This window comes from Nannobrachium achirus (genome assembly GCF_963921795.1).
Source record: "Nannobrachium achirus genome assembly, chromosome: 9".
Taxonomy (NCBI): Eukaryota; Metazoa; Chordata; class Actinopteri; order Myctophiformes; family Myctophidae; genus Nannobrachium; species Nannobrachium achirus.
In genome coordinates this window covers 20,749,956-20,774,759 of record NC_137818.1, presented here as the reverse complement: position 1 = coordinate 20,774,759, position 24,804 = coordinate 20,749,956, and the positions used below count along the sequence as shown (strand labels likewise).

The window sequence follows — 24,804 nt, the reverse complement described above, 5'->3', positions numbered from 1 at the left end:
TGTGTGTGTGTGTGCACACACACAACTGCACATGCACTTGTATAACTACATGTGTGAGAGACAGACGTCCCCGCAAGAATAGCACAATAACATTTCTCACAAGAAAACACAATTGTTGAATGGTTCTAATGTTAGTAGATTTTAGGCTTGATTTACATTCGGCTATGGTATGCCGTTGCATCCCCCCCTCCAAATAGCTGATCTACAAGGTCACAACGTGTTGCAATATGACATGCTGTGTGCTTGTAGATCGGCTATTTTGAGCGCGCGACACCGACACACATTTCAACTCAGACTCAAGGGTTAGGTCAGAAAATAAAGGCAAAAATTGGGGTGAAAAAAAGTGCAGTGCAAAAATGTTGATGTCCTCGCAAGTGTAGTGATGCAAATGTGTGTGTGTGTGTGTGTGTGTGTGTGTGTGTGTGTGTGTGTGTGTGTGTGTGTGTGTGTGTGTGTGTGTGTGTGTGTGTGTGTGTGTGTGTGTGTGTGGTAAGGGAGGGGGGGGGGCTTGTACTTGGCCTTGTCTTTAATGAGTATTAAGCAGGCAGACCCCGCAGTTCCAGACAAACTCGACTTTGGAAAATACTGCAGCGTGACAAATTGGGAGTCCCAGTACCCTCCAAAATACACCCTCCACCAGCCCCACGCACAGCTGGGCAACATTCTGCACATAACGCCTAAACTCGCAAAAAAAAGAAAATTCAGAAATTACAGACTAATTATTTTAACTCGTTTCTCGCTGTCCGTATAGAATTATAGGATATAGTCGCAAAGCCACACTATAACGGTTTGCCCGGAGCTGTAGTGCAGAGATTATGGTAATAAAAGAAAACCTTTTCCCACTTTTTTTTAAGCCCTGACCTTTTTCTCAGTCTGGGGAAAAAAAAACAAAAAACGTGCAGGCTACTTTTAGGCCTGTGCCGTGCACAGTGTTACCTGCTGCTGACGTGGCCGTGGGCCAGTGCTGTTCAGACCTTTTCACCTCCAGGAACCCCCAAAATAATAGTGGATCTACAAGCTCTCAACGCCAGGCGACACGCTGAAATCTTGTAGATTACGGATGGGACGATATGAACATTTCATATCATCATTATTGTGACAAAAGAAATCGTGATTTACGATTTTATCGCGATAATCAAAATCAATTATCCTTGGGCGGAACGTTTGCCAAAAAAATTGCTGATCTACCAGCTTACAACGCGTCACAACGTGTTATGAGCTTGTAGACCGGCTATTTTTGGGCAAATACATCTGATAGAGAGTGAAAAAAAGACTGTATCAAGTATGTATATTATAACTATGTTTTACTAATTCTAGAGGGTTTAAGTTATACCGGATATGGAGCTCAGCAAATAAAAGGTGAATTGAACCCAGTGCTTGACGGAGAACGATATCACGATAAATTAAATCTCCACGATACGATTATCGTGAGTGTTTTTTTTATCACAATATACGATAATATCGCTTATCGTCCCATCCCTATTGTAGATTCACTATTATTTTGGGGGTTCTTGCCACGGATGCTTGTAGATCCACTTCCGCACAATGTGTTGTGCCAGGGACCCCCAGAAGTGAAGATCTGTGTGAATAAAAATAAATAAAGCTAAATTATTCACGGTTTTCCAAACATTTTCGAGATTTCCTTCCCCCAAAAGTTCAAAAAATTGCAGTGTACCAGCATCTAGATTAGCTATTTTCTTTTAAATAGCCAACCTAGGATGAAGTGGTTAAAACGATTTGAACTACTTTTTGCTGGGAGGACCCCCTGGAACCCCTCCCCCCCCAAGGACCCCTGGGGGTCCCCGGACCCCACTTATGAGAACCACTGCTACAGGCTACGCCACATAGTTTTGACATTTCATTGATTCATTCAATTAATGACGTTTCATTTAAATAATGTGACTTTCAATGTTAAAACAATCAATCTGAAGGAAAGAAAAATATCCAATGTTAGGTCATGGACAAAGGAAGTATTAGCTATATATCTTTTTAGAATATTGGAATGTTTCTGCTTTATGGAGAGATCAATTCCCCTTTGTCCTCATTCGCTAATTTTGTTAAGATTTAATTGTCCTTAATTATTGATGACATCCCGTGGCTGTTTAATGAAACCAAAGTAACGTGTTTTGGTTTTGGAGAACTGGCGCTTGTTTAAGTTTCACATGATAGTCTTCACATCATTTAGATTGATGACACACCAGATTATAGAACCCAGGTTGAGGTGAATGACCTTTTATGGCTAAGCTTTTAGTATTTTACCGTGGCATGGCCCTAAAACTATTCATGTGGGCCTCCTCGGTAGGTAAACATTTGACCCTTTTTCAATATGTTTAAATGTCTTTTTTATTTGTGTAAATGTGTCAAATATAGAACTCAGCAGGCTAACACCATTACCAGGCCAAAAAAGCATTTTATGTTCAAATCACAGCCAGGAGGACGTTTAGAGGTCAAAAATATGTTTAAAACAGTCTTTCTTTTTCTTTCCCTGTCTTTCTCTCTCTCTCTCTGTGTGAGTGTAGTGTTAGTGCAGTGGTTCTCAAAGTGGATTCCAGGGACTCTAAATTGACCCATAAAAGTCTGTAACTCTGACAGTGTACCCTGACGGGTTCATTTGGTTCCATTTTGTACACTGTCAGAGTTGAGGGGAGACCTTGAAATGTGAAAGTTTGAGGACCGTGGGTGTAGTGTACTCTCAGGTAGGAATGCTAGAGTCAGTGTGTAGTCTCTTGCTGTCTGTCTGTCTATCAGCCTTATGTGATTCACACTCAGACATTCTGCCAAATGACTGCTCCGTCCGCAAGCACTGGTGATGATCGCCTCAGCTCTCCTCTGTCTCTCTCTCTCTCTCTCTCACGCGCAAACGGAGTGCACTGTGCATGCCGTGCATGCACTCCTACCGGCGTGAATACATCGTACATCGCTCGCTCTCACAGATCCATAGCTAATCACTAGGGCTGTCACGATATGACATTTTACATGACGATTAATTGTCACTCAAATAATTGCGATTAACGATTTAATTGTGTTTTTGTAGTTGATAATTACATTTCTGTTTGGCTTTTAGGCTTTGAAGTTGCACAAATATGACTTTATTATTTCTACTTAAAAAATAAAGTTGATAGTGGAAATAGCCGATCTACAAGCTCACAAGCCGCGTTGTGAGCTTGTAGATCTGCTATTTCCACTATTTCAGACAATGTTTGTAAATGCATGAACATTTTTCAACATTCACGATTATGACAAAATATTTGCGATTATGTCAAATAATAGAGATTAGACGATTATGTAATAATTGTGACAGCCCTACTAATCACTAAGCCAGTGGTTCTCAAACTTGTTTGCCTGCAGTACCCACCTTATACTGATTTCTGAAGCCAGGTACCCCCTTTTCCCTGACGTAGAAATATTGACATCAAAAGTCCAGTTCCAACGCCAATATGTTCAAAAATAAAACGGCATAATGACAAATAACATCGCTTTCTATTCAATAGCAGTTGTACTAGTCAAGTCGATGTAATGTGGTTTAACAATTTACATATGAGCAGGTTCCCCACAAAGTATGACAATGTGTTATCAGAAACAATATCAGTAAAGTACATATTCCTATTTTCTAGTTTTTCCTCACGTAGCCTATGCAGTACCCCCGCGTACCCCTAGGGGTACACGTACGTACCACCATTTGAGAAACACTGCACTAAGCTAATAGCTAATCACCCCTGGTGACCATGAGTTAACTGTACACATCGAGTCGAAAGGCATAAACTTCGGAATCAACAACAGGGCTTGACATTAAGGCTTGTGCTGTAAAAAATCCTTCCGGACAAGCTCATTAAAAATGTACTTGTCCGTTGGACAAGTGGCTCTTGGCTTCACTTTTTCTGTGACGCTCCTAGCAGCTTTGTGCTGTATGCAGACTATGGACTGGCGATACTATGTAGTGGAGGGAGTGGAGGGACCAAGCTGGGTCATTTTGTTATTCATTCTATTTCAATTTCTAACTCCTATGCATGCACTTAAAGAAAGAAAGATAATGTTTCATTTTTATCCGGACAGTGACTTTTGTGCCCCGGACCATTGATTGGGAAATGTACTTGTCCAAATGACAAGTGCCTCAAAAAGTTAATGTCAAGCCCTGAACAAGACAGATTGTGACCGCAATTCTTGTGCTCTCCCCCCTTACCTCCCTCCCTCCCAGGCTATCAGCAGCAGGCAGAATGAACCTGGGTCTGGGCAGCTGGTGTCGGGCGGTGCGGTGGCCCTCAGCCCTCCTGGACTCCCGGAACTGTGTCTTCGCCCTCACCCTGGCCATCCTCCTCATGCAGGTGGTGGTGGAGGCCAACTCCTGGTGGTGAGTAACACTGCATACTGTGGGTTTCAACCCTTTTCATATCGTTGTTGGGTAAAATCTCCATATTTATACGTTTCATTAGTTTGACCAAGGGTTAGGGTTATAGGGTTAGGTTTTAGGGTTAGGTTTAGGCATAGTTTTATTTACTGAGGTTAGGGTTTGGCTTTGGTTTAGGCATAGTGGTTAACATTCACCAGGTTAGCATTCACCAGCGTCGGCAGGTTAGCATTTTACCAGGTTAGCATTCATCAGCGTCAAACTAATGTGACGTCGAACAAATTCCGACACGTTCCCTTTCATATCGTTGTTGTCGGGTGGAAACCTTAGGCGTCCAAAGAAATAACAGCTAATATGGTTGATCCCCGGGGTCCCTCAGGGCTCTATTCTAGTGTATTTTCAGTTTTATATTATTGACACGTTTGTTGATCTGCACTTTCCCCACGATACAGATGTTGGGGTTCAAGTGGTTGAACCTCTCAAGTCAATGAGTTACAACTGCTCCCTTTCTATCTACAACAAATGTCTCTCGCAATGAAATAGCAGATCTACAAGCTCAAAGTGTGTCGCAAACGTCAATGCCCCCCCCCCCCCCCCCACACACACACACACACACTACCCCAGAATAGTCTTGCTGGTGTTCAAGTGGTTTGCTTAACTCGAGGAGTGCAAAAATAGACCCGCAAATGCAAACACAGGATTTGACACGGTAAATCCTCTGTCAACTACGAGCGTACAAATGTAACCAAAATGGACACTTTATGCAGAGTTACAAATGGATTAATGAGCCCTGAAGAGTTGACTTCAGTGTGCCAGCACGGCACCGAGTGCCACTCTGCGAGCTTGTAGATCTGCTTTTTGAATAATCGTGAAAATGTGTGCAAGTCTTTGAATATTTCAAATCCTTCTAAGGTTTTTTGAAAAACCTAAGTTTCTATGTCAGTGGTGCTCAAACATTTTCATGTGAAGGACCCCCAAAATGATATGTATTTGGCCACGGACCCCCATCTCAAAATATTTAGTTCCAGGGACCCCCCCAGAAGCAAAATTTGAGTTACAAATGTTAGCTTAAAAAGTACATATATTCAAAGATTTGCACACATTTTCACGACTTTTCAAAAATAGCAGATCTACGAGCTTGTAGATCTGCTATTTTCAATAGTTAAAGCATTCAATAATAAAGGCCCCTCCACCTTGGGCCCTAGTAACTCAGTCCCACTGCCCCCCGTGTGTGTGTGTGTGTGTGTGTGTGTGTGTGTGTGTGTGTGTGTGTGTGTGTGTGTGTGTGTGTGTGTGTGTGTGTGTGTGTGTGTGTGTGTGTGTGTGTGTGTGTGTGTGTGTGTGTGTGTGTGTGTGTGTGTGTGTGTGTGTGTGTGTGTGTGTGTGCGCGCGCATTTGTAAGAAATCCACCATGTTTGGTTTCCGCCCACAAAGTGCATGGCAAGAGCATTTCTTTTTTATTGCTTTTCAAGAGGACCGTTCTTCTATATTTGTTGACACAAGTCTTGAAAAAGAAAGAAAAGTTCTGGTTTAGGCTTTTCCTTTAAAAAAGAAAAAGGACAAGCTTTCAGTTTAAATGTTTTGGTGGTTCACTGTCGAGAATCTCGAGATGTGATAAGCTCGTTAGAAATAGAAACATTGGGTGTATTGTGTCATGTAAAAGAACCAAACATGTTCATAGTTGGTGGCTATATCTTGATATATGCAATGAAACAAACGCTTTATTCTGTCTTTTTGAACTTGCTTTTAGCTTCAAAATCGTGCGTGTGTGTGTGTGCGTGCGTGCGTGCGTGCGTGCGTGCGTGCGTGCGTGCGTGCGTGCGTGCGTGTGTGTGTGTGTGTGTGTGTTTACTAAGCTTCAGTCGCACCACATATGAAGTACTACAACATGCTGACTGTTGCACATTAGCTTTGCAGGAAGATCCTTTTTCTCCCTTATTTTCTTTTTCCACATTTTAGCCAAACCAAAATTATGAATATTATAGAAAACATAGAATGCTGTGGTTTTTTGAGTAAGTATCCAAATATGTGCAGGCACGAACTTGTGTGTGCACATGTGTGCACGTGTTTGTGTGCGCGCACACGTGCGTGCGTGTGTACGTCCTGTTGCTATTTCGGAGAAAAATCTAAATTTGACCGTGTCAGGTCTTAGACACAGCACACTTCTCATAGGGGAAAATCCTGTTTACCAATATCCATAGAAACACCACTTGGTAACTATTTACTGTGTGTGTGTGTGTGTGTGTGTGTGTGTGTGTGTGTGTCGGGTGGAAACCTTGTATGTCCAAGACCGTTCGTTTTGTATTTATCATTTAAAAATCACACTTGTGTGAACTGAGCGGTGGAGGCTGCGTGTGTGTGCGTGCGCGTGTGTGTGTGTGAATGTGAGTCTGAACAACAGCGCCCTTCCCTTAACATGTGTGGTCAGAAAAGGTACTGCAGGCTACAGACAGACAGACAGACAGACATGGACGCATACATACCCACACACACGGCCACGTATAGGAGACGGTGTGACCACCGCTCAAAAATGAACTAAACTAGTGAAAATGGCAGATCTACAAGCACACAACGCCTCGCACCGTGAGGCGTTGTGTGCTTGTGTGCTTGTTTTCACTGCTTTTGTGCGACAGCCTTGTGTGATGAAGCAGGGCTTTACTTGGTGAAAAAAACGTACAAACTTGAAACTTGGAGATACAAGGTTTCTGCCCGACAGTGACGATATGCATACTCTGTGTGTGTGTGTGCGTGTGTGTGTGTCTGTGTTGGATGTGGCATGCATACTTGCGCAGCAATGCATCACTAGTGATGACAAATTTAGAGAAATGCTGTATAAAAAGAAAACAAGGAGAAAATAAAAAGCTTAATTAAAAGCTTAATTTTGTTTGGGAGGGAGTCATGTGTTCCCATCACTTTTATTTATTAGGCAGAGAAGAGAGTTGGCTGAGCAATGCTCCACACACGCTTATGTTTTCCAGAAAAGAAGAGAAAAAGAGTTAATATGATGGGAATTTAATAGAGAATTGACACGTTAACCATAGATCCCCATAGAGAACTCCACTATTCTAACTTTTGTGTGTGTGCGTGTGTCCCGTAAATTAACACCAACTTGATCATGCTACAGTGTCACACAAAAGCATCAAGTGGCAGATCCGAGCTTGTGGATCTGCTACTTTTGATGCTTTTGAATTAGGGGTGGACGATATGGTGATAAATATCGTTGAGACGATACAGTGTCTCCACGATATTCCTTTTCAAAGATATCGTATATATATCATGATACAATGAGGGAGCCTTATAAACAAATCCTGTTGAATTGTTTATACAGAGATTCATTGCAGAATTACACCTGCATTTTTGTCTAAATGAGTAGTTCTCAAACTTGAAAATGTCAAGGTCTCCCCTTAACTCTGAAAATATACAAATGAAACCAAACGAACCCGTAAGGGTCCGTTTGGTTTCATTTGTATTTGTATACTGTCACAGTTACATATTTGTAAGGATCAATAAGACCTCCCAAAAGGAACCCAGAGAGTCTCTGGACCCCACTTTGAGGACCACTGGTCTAAATGGTCTGTTACTCCTTTTATTTTTTGTTACAGTACCATGTACTGTAGGTGGTTGTACTGTTAAGTAACTTGAAAAAGAACCATAAAAACCAACATGAAAAAGAATCGTGATAAGATCGTATATTGTGATACAGCTTGGGAAAATATCGTGATATTGTATCTTTCCATATCGCCCACTCCTATTTTGAATTTAAAAACGAAAATACGGCGACGATATTAGACAAATAGGTGTAAATCATTTAGAGTGGCATATGACGAGTGATAGCCTTGCACGCGTTAATGTGAGGTAGGGATGGGACAATAAGCGATATTATTAAGCGATAAAAAAACACTCACAATAATCGTATTGTAGAGATTTCACTTATCGTGATATCGTCCTTCGTCATGCACTGGGTTCAATTCACCTTTTATTTGCAGAGCTGCATATGGGTACCACTTAAACCCTCTATAATTGGCAACAGGTACTTATAATATACGTACTTGATACAGTCTTTTTTTCACTCTCTATCAAATGTCTTTGTAAAAACAATTGTCGATCTACAAGCTCAATCCGAGTTGCGTTGTGAGCTTGTAGATCTGCTATTTTTTGGCTGCTATGTTCCGCTCCAGGATAATGAATTTTGATTATCACGATAATATTGTGAATCACAATAATCGTGATATGACATTTTCATATCGTCCCATCCCTGTGTGTGTGTGTGTGTGTGTGTGTGTGTGTGTGTGTGCGTGCGTGCGTGTGTGCGTGCCTATTTTGCCTGTGTTCATGTATGCACGGCACGCTGGGCTCTGTACGTGGTTTGCGTGCGTGCATATTTAGTGCAGAGTTTTCCCTAGTTGATCAGGTTACACCAGGGGCTAATTGTCCCTCTCTGGGGGATCAGGGATGGGGGGGGTGGGGGGGGCTTGTGGTCCTGGAACCAGATGGCTCACACAACTACACACACACTCATATATCCTTCACTGTTAAAAGAAAGCTGCGATCCACTACTTATTTGAACGTCTGAAATGCTGTTTTATTAACTCGTCTGTATGGTTTAGAATAGAGCCATGGTTCTCAAACTTTTCATTATTGTGTATAGCTTGGAAGTCCTAGACGTAAATGGTTACATTCTTCACCAATTCACTCCCACATTCACACACCGATGGCGCAGGAAACCATGCAACCTTGTCTTGCTCAAGGACACTTCAACACTACCTCTGGGAAGCCGGGATTGAACTGGGATCCTTCTGGGTTGCCAAGTGGCCACTCTACACATTTCTTGTCATGTAGACGTCAGTGTCTTTGTTTTCATATAGACACCAGTGTCTTTCTTGTCATGTAGACACCAGTGTCTTTCTTGTCATGTAGACACCAGTGTCTCTTTCTTGTCATGTAGACACCAGTGTCTCTTTCTTGTCATGTAGACACCAGTGTCTCTTTCTTGTCATGTAGACACCAGTGTCTCTTTCTTGTCATGTAGACACCAGTGTCTCTTGTCATGTAGACACCAGTGTCTTTTGTTGAGATTCTGAATTCTTAACTCCCCTGAGTCCCCAACCCTCGTAGGATCCTCGTGTTTTAGTCACACCCAGGGCCTTCGGGTCACTTTGACCCGGCTCATATTAAACCATTCTAAAGTAGTTAGAACACCCCAAAAATCTTATTAAACACAATTTGATTGTCATTACTAACTACTTTACTAACAATTCAATCAATATTTTGTATTATCCCCGCCAGGCCGGGATGGCCAAAGGTGAGGGATTATGTATTCATTCCTCTGTCTGTGGACAGCTAATCTCAGGCAAGTTGGAGCAATTAGTGTGAAACTACACACACACACACTCCCGGGAGGCCTAGGAAGAACCTCCTCCCCAAATTCTTCACATTGGCCTCTTATAGCGCCACCATCAGGCCGTTGTGTGAACAGCTAATCTGAGGCACCACTTCAGCATCACACTTGGCACACATACGCCCAGGAGGCCTATAAAGAAACTCCACTAGAAATCTTTCCCATCTGTCTTTTATAGCACCACCATGAGACTGATCTTTGCAAAATATCTTGTTGGTATTACCATATAGACTTTGTCCAAACCTCACACCAATTGGTACATATTATCCCTATTGTCATTTTGATCAAGAACTATATGTCAAATATTTCTTGTCCCGTTCTGATTTGCACAAAGTGCTACCGCATCTATGCAAACACAATTGTTGTTCGAGGGAAGGGAAGCTGGGCAGAGAGGGTGATAATTGTCACTACATGTATTCCTACAGCCAGGCTGGGCGGCAGCTGGTTTTGGGAGGGAGGAGTAGGACGAAGGGCGAAGGCCCTCCGTCCTCTCGTGGGGGCTCCTCACTGTCAGGTAATTCGGTAGGATACAACAGCAGTGACAACATAGGGGAGGAATCAATTGGCATAAGGACTGGATTGGGGAGAAAAAGAGGGTAAACCATAATTGGCTACTCAAAATAAAATAAAATAAATGATACAAATCACGTCGGAATGCTGTGGAACTTGGAATTTGTAAAGTGGCATAGGGATGAAATTCCCATTTGGTAGCAAAATGTACCACTCCCGCAAAAATCGTAAGCATCTTTGGAATTGTGGCCAATCTGAATAGAAAATGTGACACATACTGTAGGTCATGACATTGATCAAATGACCAGAGAAAATCGGTATTGTAAATATCCCCCAAAACTTGTTTTGCTCAATTCTGCCTCATGGTGGCGCTATAACAGGACAATTTGGGGTTGAATATCTTCCTAGGCCTGCCGGGGGAGTACATGTAAAGTTTCACGCTGACTGGTCCAGCGGTGACTGAGATTAGCTGTTCACAGACAGAAGCAACGAAAACATAATCCCTCACCTTTGGCCATCCCGGCCTGGCGGAGATAATATTGATTGAATTGTTATCGATGTAGTTTGTAATGGTGAGCAAATTATGTACTCGAAAATCCATATGTCCAATGTTTTTTCAGAAAGAAATGGTCTAAATATTAGCCATTTAGCATACACTTTCAATGGCCGGGTCAAAGTGACCCGAAGACCCTGGGTGTTATATGTTGATACAGGGGGGTGTTGCAAATGCATGACATGTACCATTTTCATATCACATGTTTAGTACAGTAAATAAGCCAAGCAGAAGAAGTTTCATGGAAAAAAACATATTTCAACATTCTTTTTCTTGATGTTGAAAATTGAAAACCGGGTCAAAGTGACCCGAAGACCCTACAAGGGTAAACCAATCCTGTGTCTTTGGTGGAGGGCTGAGAAAGGATTATTGTAAATACCATTATTTATCTATTTCAAATAAAGAGACACTGACATCTAAAATGACAAGAAATAGACATTGATGACTACATATTTCACTGAAGATAGTCTATTACTAAACTCTTGTTTAATTTGACGTCCTTCCTGCCTTGGCATTTGTCCTTTGTGCCCTCAAAAAATGTACAACACTAAAGGCCAAGTGGTCTTGCCCCTAAAATGGACAAAATGTCATGCCAGATATTGCCTGTTTTCTCTTTCTGTCTCTCTCCCTCTCTCTCCCTCTCATTCATTCACTTGCATTAGAGCAGGGGTCTTCAACGTTTTCAGGCCAAAGACCCCTTAGTTGAGAGAGAGATGAAGCAGGGACCCTCATAACCTTTTCATAGATTCCATATAATTTCATTGTTTGACAGCACAATCATCAGTGTATTTTGGATTCATGTGTTTTCAGATATTTAACCACTTGAGCCGTCATTACCTAATAAACTTGACCTTTTACTCTGTACTTAGTCTGATCTTTTTCCCCTCTACACCAAACCTCTTTGCAGAAAATAGCCGATCTACAAGCTCAGCGCGAGGCGTTGTGAGCTTGTAGATCTGCTATTTTTGGCTATAATTCCCAGAATAGTGACACTATGTTTCAAGTTGTTAATATAAAAAGGATTGGAAGATTTGGAGGACCCCCTGTAGTAACTCTGAGGACCCCCTTGGGGTCCCGGACCCCATGTCAAAGACCCCTGCTGTAGAGTCTTCTATTTGGTTCTGTCTTCAGTCGAATGGCTTCCTTTCATTTATCCTCTCCTGGCCTCTGTGGAGAGATTAGTATTCTGTGTGAATAATGGCGGTGTTTGTCCCAGGAGTCAGAAGGATAATAATCTAACTGCAGACCCACTGAGAGAAAATGAGTTTGTCAGAAAGTGATAGAGCAAATGAATCACATTAGAGGAGCACTGTGGTTGGTCTCCATGCGTTAGAACACTAATGGAAGGAGGTCAGGAGGGATGTATTTGTCACATTAGTTGTGTGTGCGTTAATTATGTTGTCTCTGTATATTTGTCACGTTAAATTTCTTTCTTTCTTTCTTTCTTTCTTTCTTTCTTTCTTTCTTTCTTTCTTTCTCTCTTTCTCTCTTTCTTTCTCTCTTTCTTTCTCTTTCTTTCTCGCTTTATTTATTTTTCTTTCTCTCTATCTTAGAGAAAGTTTTTTCTTTCTACCCTTCCCTCCAGTGCTGGGTTCTACCTGTCACGCGGGTATACGCCGTTAGGGATGGGATGATACGCGATATTATCGTTTTTCGTGATAAAAAACACTCACGGTAATCATATCGTGGAGATTTAATTTATCGTGATATCGGGTTCAATTCACCTTTTATTTGCCTAGCTGCATATCCAATACCACTTAAACCCTCTATAATTGGTAAAAGGTTCTTATAATATATGTACTTGATACAGTCTTTTTTTCACTATCAAATGTCTTTGCCAAAAAATAGCAGATCTAGAAGCTCACAGCGCGTCGCGTTTGCAATTTTTTGGCAAATGTTACGCTCCAGGATAATGGATTTTGATTATCGCAATAATATCGTAAAGCGCGATTTCTTTTGTCACAATAATCGTGATATGACATTTTCATATCGTCCCATCTCTATACTCCGTATGCTGTGAAGACATTTAAAAAAAGAGAAGAGTATGCCCTCGTGAACCTTTCAAAGTAGCGTATCTGATAGGCATTATGCACTGGCGTATGTCCTGGCCACACGAATAGCCGCGGATCATAGATTATAATATGCCCTCAAAAAAAGTCTAGAACACACCACTGCTTCCCTCCCCTCTTTTTATCTCTCTCTCTCTCTCTCTCTCATTGGTGTGGTTGCCTAGCCTGGACACAGAACACCATGTTATGGGCATAAAGATCTGCCCAACAGGCACTCTAACATTACTTCCTAACCCTACATTCAATCCCTCAGATACTGTGCACACACCCGAGTTCTAGATAAACTTTTAGCCAATCAGGAAGCAACATGCTCGTTGACGTCACCATATAAAGTAAGTCCATTGAGTCCTTCTCCTCATAAATGACATGGCGTCTCCTCTCGTCTCTCCCTCAGGTCCTTGGCCATGAACCCCCTGCTCATCCCTGAGGCGTACATCATCGGTGCCCAGCCTCTGTGCAGCCAGCTGGTGGGCCTGTCGCAGGGCCAGAAGAAGCTGTGCCAGCTCTACCAGGACCACATGCAGTACATTGGCGAGGGCGCCAAGACGGGCATCCGGGAGTGCCAGTACCAGTTCAGGCACCGGCGCTGGAACTGCAGCACCGTGGACAACTCCTCCGTGTTCGGACGGGTCATGCAGATCGGTAAGCAAGTGGCGGGGAAAATAGCTACGCCCATTTAGGCCTGAACACAAACCTGTGTCACTTTAGATTTGAACCACTTTAAACATTATTTTATGCTTTAACTATTAAAAGCTCACAGCTGCGAGCTTGTAGATCTGCAAAAAATTTAGCAAGCTTTTGAATATTTTTGACCCGATTCTAAAAATGTCTTCTAAATCCTTCTAAATCAGTGGTTCTCAAACTTTTTCATGTCAAGGACCCCCAAAATTACAATGTATTTGGCCGCAGACCCCATCTCAAAATATGTTGTTCCAGGGACCACCCAGAATCAAAAGTTTTAGTTACAGATGTTCGCTTTTGAAAAGATATATTCAAAGACTTGCACAAAAAAACAAAATTTTTCAAAAATAGCAGATCTACAAGCTTGCAGCGCAGCACTCGGTGCCACGCTGTGAGCTTGTATATCTTCTATTTTTCAATAGTTAAAGCATTAAATAATTCTAGGCCTAAATGGGTTAAAGTAAAGGTGTCAATACTGAAATGTAGAAATACTCTGTTAAAAGTAAAAGTCAGGAATTAAACATTTACTTGAGTGGAAATACAAAAGTATTGGCATCAAAATGTACTTAGTAGAAATGACCCGTTATGCAGAATGTCCTATTTCACACGTTTTCGAATGTACGAAAATATTTAGAAAAAAATATTTGAAAATAACAGAACTACAATGCGACGCATTGTGAGCTTGACCATTTGAAAGAGTTTTCTCAAAAACTCAATACAATCATTTTGGCCTTCGTTACATTTTTTATGTAGATAACACAGACAGGATGACATAAAATAAAAATATACAGTAACATCCACACATTACCTGTGCATAGTTTTGTGCCGAACTGTTTTTGACCGTAAAAAAAATTAATAACTTCCCGAAAAAAAAAAAAAAGATATTTTCCAGGGTGGGATGTCTACTAACCCTAACTAACCCCAACCTGGCCCTTTTCCTAATTGTAGGCCTAAATCCAAAAATATTTCAACCATAAAACGACCGGGACAATAATGTCCTCACAATGTCTATTTCTAAAATGTTACTATACTGCGGGGACATTTGGCCCTCACAAGTCTAGTTGCACGCACGCACGCACACACGCACGCACGCACACACGCACGCACGCACATAGAGATGCATGCAAAGTTGTGAAAAACAGTTTACGAGGGAATACATTATCATGGGGGTATCCACAAGCACACGTGAGCACACATATCCATATAAATATTTGTGTTTTCTATCCACAAAAGTGCACACACATACTGGACAAAAAATGCAAAAAAAAAAAAAACATGTACGAGATGGTGATTTTGAGCAGCTGTGTGGAAGGAATAGTTGGTGGGTGAGGTCGCTGGATAAATGACATGTGGCTTTGGCCTGCTAGACCAACCCCCAATGTATGATCCCTGATGAATGGGAGACAATATAACACACACACACACACACACACACACACACACACACACACACACACACACACACACACACACACACACACACACACACACGTGTCTCACAAAAGTAATGACAGTCGTCCCATCCCTAGTGGTGATCACAGCAGCAGACATGCAGTGTCCAGTTGTAGCATTAGCTCAGCAGAGCCAGAGAGAGAGAGATGGTTTGAATGAAGCACATTATGTTGATAGCACACATGTGATTATAGTTATCGCTTGTGTCGTTAACATTACAGGCTTCATTCGGATTCCTTGCAATAACAAATCCTGTGTGTGTGTGTGTGCGTGTGTGTGTGTGTACCATTATGATAGATGGCTTTTTTTATGGTTAAAACAGATTTTTCTTTATAGTTGGGTTTATAGGTAAAGCAGGGGGTCTTCAACGTTTTCAGGTCAAGGACCCCTTAGTTGAGAGTGGGATGAAGCAGGGACCCCTGCAATCTTTTCATAGATTCCATAAAGTTTCATTGCTTGACAGCACAATCGTCAGTGTATTTTGGATTCTTGTCAATTCGTGTGTTCAGATGTTTAACCACTTGAACCGTCAGTACTTAATGAACTTGACCTTTCACTCTGTACTTTTCCCCCTCTATACCAGAGCTCTTTGCCGAAAATAGCCGATCTACAGGCTCACAATGCCTCGCGTTGCGATGCATTGTGAGCTTGTAGATCGGCTATTTTTGGCTAAAATTCTCAGAATATATGGACATTGGACACTAGGGTTTAAATGGTTAATATAAATAAAGGTTTCTATCACAAAAAAAAAGACACACACAGGCCACTGCGCCTCCTCCTCCTCCTCCCTCGGCGCTCCTCGCTCCCTCTCGGCAGATCCGTCTTCATAGAACCCTCATCAGGAGCAGCGCTCTTCCCCTCCCTCCTCCCTCTCCTCCCGACATCGCTCCCATCTCACAGCCCACTCTGGGCCAAGTAAACATGTCCTCCCCATGTCTGTCTGCCCTGCCTGCCTGCCCAGACTGCGAGGCCATCTCTGTCTGCCTGTTAAGGGATGGGACGATATGAAAAAATTCATATCACTATTATTGTGACAAAATAAATCGCGATATACGATATTATCGCGATAAGCAAAATCCGTTATCCTGGGGTGGAACGTTTGCCAAAAAAAAGCAGATCTACAATCTCGCAAGAGAGCTTGTAGAGTGGCTATTTTTTGGCACAGATCGACTTGTAGATCGGATATTTTTTGGCAAAGAAATTTTTGATAGAGTGAAAAAAAAGATGTACAAGTACGTATATTAGTACCTTTTACCAATTATGGAGGCTTTAAGTGGTACCGGATATGCAGCTCGGCAAATAAAAGGTGAATTGAGTGTTTTTCCATCAAGTAAACATGTCCTCCCCATGTCTGCCTGCCCGCCCCGACTGCGAGTCTGTCTCTGTCTGCCTGTCCTTCCGTCCGTCCGTCCGTCCGTCCACGTCCTGTCTGTCTGCTGGCCTTCAGACACAGCGGGTGATTTAGAGCGCCAGAAAGCTCCAGGAGATGGGAGGGTTGAAAAAGAAAATACCTTCTTCTCCCCCCCTCCTCTTCTTCATCTTCTTCAGCTCCCAGGGGTGGGGCGGGGTGGAGGAGAGGGAGGGGGGAGGATGCCTCCCCTCTGAGGAGGATGGGAGCAGGGCCAGGAGGACCAAACGACGCACGCACGCGCACGCACATAGCGGAGCGCCCAGGGCCAGCTACAGTATAGCAGCATTCAGTGTGGGGGGGACGACAGCTTGTCTGTCCACAGGTTCGCTATTAGGCCCCCAATCTCCTCTGGGCCCCGGGTTTTTGAAGTTTCCCTTTTTTTTCTCCAGTTTGCTGTCGATCGGAAACCTCATACTGCATGTCCTCCCCCCCAAAAAATAAACGATCGGCAAGCTCAAAACGCATCGCACCTGCACCGCGTTTTGAGCTTGCAGATCAGCTATTTTTTGCGCGACACTAGTATTGATGAAGTATGGCCCAAAATCAAAAGTTTGCAGATAAAAGGTTTCTGCCCTTGTACTAGACTAATAACCTTCTTCCCCTCCAAGGCTTCCAGAGCTTCCCATCTGGACAGCTTTCACACACCACCTCTTCTACGTCTCTTTATCTGCCTTGGAACTTCCCATCCTTCTCTTTCTATATCTGCATTTTGGGGGGGTGGGGCGGGGTTCGTTTATGTTCTCCCCCCCCACCATCTCTCTTGGGTTTGCTTTTTCTTTCCTTATTAATATCTTTCTCTTGACTTATCTCTGCAGCTCTCGTTCTCTTTCCATCCCCTCCCCTCTCCCCCTCTCTCTCCCTCCCTGGGTTTCTCTGTTCTTGTCATTACAACAGGCTCTCTAAGGATTCCGCGAGGCAAGGTATATGAGCTGTGCATTTTGCACGTCTCTCGGAGCGGCCTTGGTACCATCGTAGTTTTGGACCCTTCTTTCTTCCTTCCTTCCTTACAGTCTGCTTATCCCCTCCATCTCGTTATTATCTTTTTTTCTTTTTTGCTCCCTTAATCACCAGAGCCACGCACGTTTTTCTGTTCCGCGCAGAGCTCGTACGTTGGGAGCAGGCATGTGCACACATAGACATCAAAGGGGGCTTGAGCCCCTGCCCTTTCATCCGTCTCCAGACCATGATTGCAGTTTTTACTATGGTGAAAGAAAGGCAAATGCCCTCTTTCCATGCCATACCTGAAGGCAACATTCAAGAGAACTGCCTTGTCCAAACTCTCCTGAATTTGAATGCAAGTCTCTCTGTGTAGAAAACCATGCCGTTACGCCACTTCTCCAGTATGCTTAGTTCAGTGTGGTATCAAGCACCGACAACGCGACGCGTTGTGAGCTTGGAGGTCTGCTATTTTCGATATTTCCACCAAAAGGCCCTTTTAGAAATCTCAGCCCCTGCCTCTATAACATTCTCTGCATGTCCCTGGTTGGGAGAGCTAAGGGGAAAAGAGAAAAAAGGAATCCGATGATGGCACGGTCTTGATATTTTTCTTCCTTCAACCCCCTCACCTCGTATTCTCCACAGAGGAAATGTTAGGGGAGAGGATGAAACGATGGGAGGCTAATGATAAAGGAAACACTCGGGGCTTTATCAGACCGTGACACACGTCCAATCAAAGCTCCTGTCACGTCTAATTTGGGTTTAAAGAGAGTGGCAGCAGATGCGTGTTGTGAGAGGCCTCGGTCACTGGAGGGCGCTGTCCTCTCTCTGGCTGATTCCCAATAACCACAACACACTGGACTCCATTGCTCATTTTGTTGGTGATAAGGAAGCTAAAAAAAACACTGTTTCTTGGGGCGCCTACTGGCCCAGGCGCAGATTAAACCTTTTTATAGATTTCATAGATCAATATAAACCCTCAATACTTAGAAAACTTCAACTTGATCTGCTCTTTTCCCTCTCCTCTTACACCAAACCTCTTTGCCGAGAATAGCCGATCTACATGCTCACACACCACTTGTCGATGTGCTATTTTCGGCCAATGTTCCCCTCAGAAAAGGAATTCTATGGTCCAAGTGGTTAATGTAAAAATCACACAAACATTTGGTGGCCCATCTGTAGTAACTCTGAGGACCCCCCTAGTGGTCCCGGACCTTTGCCTTAGGTGTCTGTAACTCTGAGAGTGTAATGAATGAATGAATGAATGAAGGATTATTTTTTTTGTGTGTCTTGTCATAAGACCCATCCCAAAACATCCCAAAACACCCAAAACATCAATAAACAATATCACATTCACCTCTTGGAACACACAAAACTTCACAAATAAAACCATAACCATATAGTCTTGAGTTTTTTTCACACCTATTAAAAAAATGAATTATGCAGCTCATGGTATATCGTCTGTCGGGTAGAAACCATTATCCAAAATGGTTGCTTTTCATGACTCAAATTCAAAAATGGCAAAAGTAGCAGATCGACAAGCACGTTTCGAGCTCGCCGACCTGCTACTATTTAACGATCAAGTAGGCCGATAAAACACAAACTTTAAAACACGGAGACCGTCAACGCTATGCATGTGTGTGTGTCTCAACAACAGGCAGCCGGGAGACGGCGTTCACGTACGCCATCAGCGCGGCGGGCGTGGTCAACGCCATCAGCCGCGCCTGCCGCGAGGGCGAGCTGTCCAGCTGCGGCTGCAGCCGCGCGGCGCGCCCCAAGGACCTGCCCCGGGACTGGCTGTGGGGCGGCTGCGGGGACAACCTCAACTACGGCTACCGCTTCTCCAAGGAGTTCGTGGACGCGCGCGAGCGGGAGATGAGCTACCCCAAGGGCTCCTACGAGAGCGCCCGCGTCATGATGAACCTGCACAACAACGAGGCCGGACGCAGGGTGAGGAGGGTGCACACACACGCACTGTGGTGTAAAGCTGTGGTTCTCAACCTGTGGGTCGGGACCCCCCGGGGGGTTCCCAAATGATTTTGGGGGGGTCCCCAGCTGATTAACTTAATGTGCAACATTGTTTTCTCACTTAACGGTAAACAAAGTGTACAGTGGGTATCGGCACATTTCTAAAGTGACAATTTAAGGACTTTTTAATGCCTATAAAATGACAAATTAAACATTGGACAAATTGTCAATGTTGTGAAAATAGCAGATCTACATGCTCACAACGCCTTTCAACGCGAGGCGTTGTGAGCATGTAGATCAGCTATTTTCACAATAGAACCGTGTTATACCAAATGTAATTCCTCAACTCTTAGTGCACTTTAGGGTTGGGGGTCCTCTGTTAAAATATGATTATTTTGGGGGTCGCGGCCTGAAAAGGTTGAGACTCACACATACTACATTTATTTTTATTTGCTTCTTTTCCCTGACAACCTTTTCTTCGTGTCGCTACCGCTTCGTGTCTCACTCATCCTGTTTCCTGTCTTCTCTCCACTGTCTACTGTCAATAAAGGCAGAAAAGCCCGAAAAATATCTTTAAAATATTTCTGCGCTCAGCACCTGCCCGACCTGGGGATTTTGGATGTGCATGTCCTTCCTGCTGCTTTTCATCGCTTGCCCTGCAACCTTGGCCGTCGTGTTGCGAATTATGTTTTCAGCCCTGCAACCTTGGCCGTCGTGTTACGAATATGTTCACCCTTCACCACCACGAAACATTCTTCCTCCTACTGAAGGGTTGTTGGCGTTTCTGCCGTAGTTATGTGAGTGTGTCTTTGTGTGTGTTCGCGTGCGCATGTTTGTTTTTAGATGTCTTTTGTTTGGCTTTACTATTTGAAACCTGGTCAAAGAATTCGGAGGCAATCTAGCTGACAACTTGTTTATTATATTGTCGGTTGGCTGAAGTATATTGGCAATTTGTTGTATTGAAAATATGTGGCATACAATATAATCTTTTTTTTTTTTTTTTTTTTTATGTTCACCAGATTTAACAGAACAGATTTGACCCCTGGGGGTACTAGGAATACCCCAAGGTACCCCTGGGGGTACTGAAGCCCACAGTTGTGAAACTCTGGAATAAGTAGAGAGTAGAGCAGTGGTTCATGAATGGTGTTCCATGATTCCAGCTGGACCATGGGATTTTGTGACATCCACACTTTGTTATTGGAATATAGCGTAGCTCTTGTGCAGAAACGTCTCATCTCCATATTCTAGCTTAGTTCTTTTGTTAAGTTAACGCCCTATTTGATCATATTACAGCGTCATACAAAAGCATCAAAAAGCAGATCCACAAGATCAACAATGTGTTTTGAGCTTGTAGACTGCAACTTTTTGCTATTTTTTTAATTTTATTTGAATCTTGAAAAGTAACAGTTTGTCAGGTTTCCACCTGACAGAGACGGAGATACAAGTATATAAAAAGTTATACATCATTTTCTTATTTACTATATCAGTACTTTGTGCGCACTAATTTGCCAATCATAATAATTTTAATTCTCTGGCAATCTGGCAACTCTTTTGGGTTGGTCATTATAATTTATATATATATATATATATATATATATATATATATATATATATATATATATATATAAAACAGAGCTACTAACACAGGTCGTTTATCTTCCGCTATGAATACAGGTGTCTTTTGACATCTCTTTGTTACCTCGAGGCACAAAAGAAGTTTGAAAGCCACTGATTTACAGTAAGATGTACGACGTACAGTTGGGGAACGGAAGGAAACCAACTGACCGTTTCCATACGGCGAACCCTGTCTAGAAACCATGGAAAGTTGAGTTGAGTGAGATGAAGAGGAGAGAGGAGAAGAGAAGAGAGAGTGAGAGAATCCAGGTCAACGAGACAGAAGGCGAGGGCCTCTATCGGTTGATCATCTGCGTAACAGCTCTCGTTCCTTCCTGGCGCTTTGATCTGTGGGGAGATGGAATCGCGAGGGGCGTCTTTTGGGGGGCAGGAGAAGGAAGGGGGTTGCAGAGTTTAGTCCGTTCCAAATGCCTTGAAATCATCTCAAAAAGCGAAGCAAGGCTTGCCAGATCGTCTATAGTTGCCAGGCTACTTCTCTTTCAAGTGGGACAAATGAGCGGACAGCATTTAGTTTGGCTCGCCGCTCGGAAGGCAGACATGGAGAGCATCATGTTAGCTGTTGTGTGCGCGTCCATGACATAATGCTCTGCCTTCTCTGACAAGCCCTTAAAGCGAATGAATGTGCATGCACGCATATGCAAATGCACAGCGAATTAGGAGCCCCGAAGCATGCAATGTTTGGACCTGTCAACTTGTCTGGCTGGTTGTGATTAAATACTCGCTCAGTGGAAATCCTCCGCGTTAATTTGTACATCTGTAACTCTTGAGATTGTACACATGTGTATTCATTTTTGTACACTGGTTACATTTGAACATGTATATGTCTCAAGAGTTTGTGTGTGTGTGTGTGTGTGTGCGTGTGCATGTGCGTGCGTGTGTGTGTGTGTGTTGATCAATCTATATGGTATAGTATGTTAAAACTCTCTATTAGACTATTTAGTGTGAATAAAATGTTGTCTTGTCCGATCTGTATGGTAGAGTATGTTCCTGCAAAATATATAACCCATACTCATTGGTCCCCCTGCTCTTCTATTTAGAGACATTTAGATCCTGTCTAGGTTGGCCAGGCCTCATGTTTCTGGTTTAACACACATTTTGGGGCTCCATAAAGGACTTGGCCCGCTCCTTTTTCTTTTCTGACTACTCCACCAGCGTTGTGAGCTTGTAGATCGGCCATTGTCGCAGAATGTTCCCCCCCCCAACTCAACAGAGGCTTTTATACAAAATGATCTATTATTATGAGCATTGCGCATGGTCCATGTTCAGTCAGGAAACTCAAGAGCAAGTTCAGTCAGGAAACTCAATGCAGTTGCTGCTGACCGGCCATTGGTCGGTCTCGGCTCCATGCTTCTATTCTCAACCAATCACATACTCACTTCACCCTATTTATTACGAGCGCAACCAAAGGGTCGGGAGAAGTAGATTTATTTATTTTTTGCCAGCGGGGAATACACCACACTGAAAAAAACAATAACATCCGGTGAAATTCTCCCGGAGGAAGTAGCACCTTTCTATGCCGTGTCAGCCAGTAACCAGTGCAGTGCTCATTCCTTGCTTGCTGTTTGCTGTCTGTTGCTGTTGCTTGTTGCTTGTTGCTGCTTTTCAAATTTTCTGCTCTCCCTCCACCACCCCAGTGGATCTGCCTTTATTTACTACCACAAAATCAACACTATACAATATCATGTATTGCTCATTTTATTTTTATATATAAAAAAATAAATCCGTTCATGAGTTGTCTTGGACTGAACTGTCGTTCGTGCGTCGACTCTTCGAAAGTAACCCTCTCTGTCCTCCCCCCGTCTTTTCCCCCCTCCCCCCCATCAAAGACGGTGTCGGACCTCGCGCACGTCTCCTGCAAGTGCCACGGCGTGTCGGGCTCGTGCTCGCTGAAGACGTGCTGGCTGCAGCTGGCCGACTTCCGCAAGGTGGGCGAGATGCTGAAGGAGAAGTACGACAGCGCCGCCTCCATGAAGCTGAACACGCGCGGCAAGCTGGTGCAGATGCACAGCAAGTTCAACCCTCCCACCTCGCACGACCTGGTCTACACGGAGCACAGCCCCGACTACTGCAAGCTCAACCAGAGCACGGGCTCGCTGGGCACGGTGGGGCGCCTGTGCAACAAGACGTCGGAGGGCATGGACGGCTGCGAGCTCATGTGCTGCGGCCGCGGCTACGACCAGTACAAGGCGCAGATCGTGGAGCGCTGCCACTGCAAGTTCCACTGGTGCTGCTACGTCAAGTGCAAGCGCTGCACCAAGATCGTGGACCAGTTCGTCTGCAAGTGAGACGGGAAAAGTCGTCGGGGAGGAGTTTTTTTTGTCGTCGTTATAAACTGTGGGTGCATGTGTTTTCTTTCTTTTTTTAAACATACGACGGGGCTATAACACATCTGCATTTACCCACGAGCAGAGGACACAAGAGGGGTGGAACACGGAGAGAGAGAAAGAGAGCGCGAGCGAATGGAAAGAAAAAAAAAACTATATAAATTATATTTATAGAGTTAAACAATTATACCGTTGCAGAAAAAAGACTTTCATCTTTTTCTTTTTTTTTTCAACAAAAAAAATCTTATGTCTTCAGAAACTGAGAGTATCATGAAATATTTATTTTGAGATTATTATGGTTTTTAAATTTTTTGTTTTGTTTTTTTATTTTCCTTCACATGCCCAGCTATCACCAACCATCACCATCCATCAGATTTCAATTTTTCTTTTAAGTGCCTAGAGAGAGAGAGAGAGAGAGAGAGAGGGATCCGGCAGTCCGGACCACACTTTCTGTTTTATTGTTTTTTGTTTTTAAAGATATATACAAACCAATCCTGTCATTTTGGCGTCTCCAGCGCGGCCACGATGTCTGTGAAATTGGGACGGTGCCTTCCTTATTTCATAACGATAGTTTAAAGCTTGGAGACAGTTTTTTCTTTTATGCTAGCTGACTTCAAGAGAGTCCCTGTTTGTTTTTCTTGAAGAAGTTTGACTGTGTTCCCATTGCGCGCTCTTAACTCTTATGGATGAGTGTCGGTCGGGCTCCGGTCCCAAAACCCAGCCCCCCCCCCTTCCGAAGTAGCGTCCAAATGGAAACCCGGGTCCATTTGGTTCCATTTGGACGCTACTTTCGGAGTGACGGAGTGTATATTTCCCCTCACATGTTGAGTAAGGTCCAAGGAACACTGTTGACATGTCAGAACCTTGGACAACAGAGGTTAATATAATAACAGGGCTGTTTTGTGGGTGGGATTGGGCCATTGACTAAACTATCCCAGAAAGCCTTATCGTTATGGTGCTGCCACGAGAAAAGAAAAGAAGAAAAAAACTCCACCTTTTTATGCACTTTGAAACAGAGGCCTAAAAAACCCCTTGTCTGTAATGCTTCTGTTCCACTGCTCTTGAGTTAAACAGTGCATCAAAAAAACAAAAACAAATATTATTCATATTATAGCCTACATTCTTTCTCCATATTAATACAGATTTTTTGTTTTAATCCACTTAACATTATGCTATGATACTTACATGGTTTTGAATATATATGGGCAATGTTTGTGGTTATGTTCTTCTGTGTATATAGTATTGTCTTCTATCCAAACCAATCAAGTAATTTGTATTGTATTTATTTCCTTTTACCCAGAAATCTTTTTTTAAGCTTTTTTTCTCCAGTATGCGGAAAACAAAAAGACGTCTCCATCGTAAATTTATATTTTAGTCGGGACATCCCAGGGGTGTGTTTTTTTATTTTATTATTACATTCTCACAAATTTGGCTCTTTCACTGTTTATTGTTTGTTTGAGTTTTTTCGTAAAGGGAAATGCACCTTATCGTTTCAGAACACAAAGTTCCTATGGTTGTTTGC

The 24,804-nt window shown here is 43.1% G+C and overlaps 1 protein-coding gene across 1 annotated transcript; it reads left to right on the top strand.

The window, feature by feature from the left end:
• Positions 1–4,214: 4,214 nt before the first annotated feature.
• wnt5a (wingless-type MMTV integration site family, member 5a) lies at positions 4,215–24,004 on the top strand (the record flags this gene model as incomplete). Its single annotated transcript, XM_080733701.1, has 4 exons — positions 4,215–4,348; positions 13,270–13,517; positions 19,013–19,305; positions 22,785–24,004. 4 exons carry the CDS (start codon positions 4,215–4,217, stop codon positions 23,241–23,243), a joined length of 1,134 nt encoding a protein of 377 aa, XP_080589827.1. The 3' UTR covers positions 23,244–24,004.
• Between the last annotated feature and the right edge of the window lie 800 nt (positions 24,005–24,804).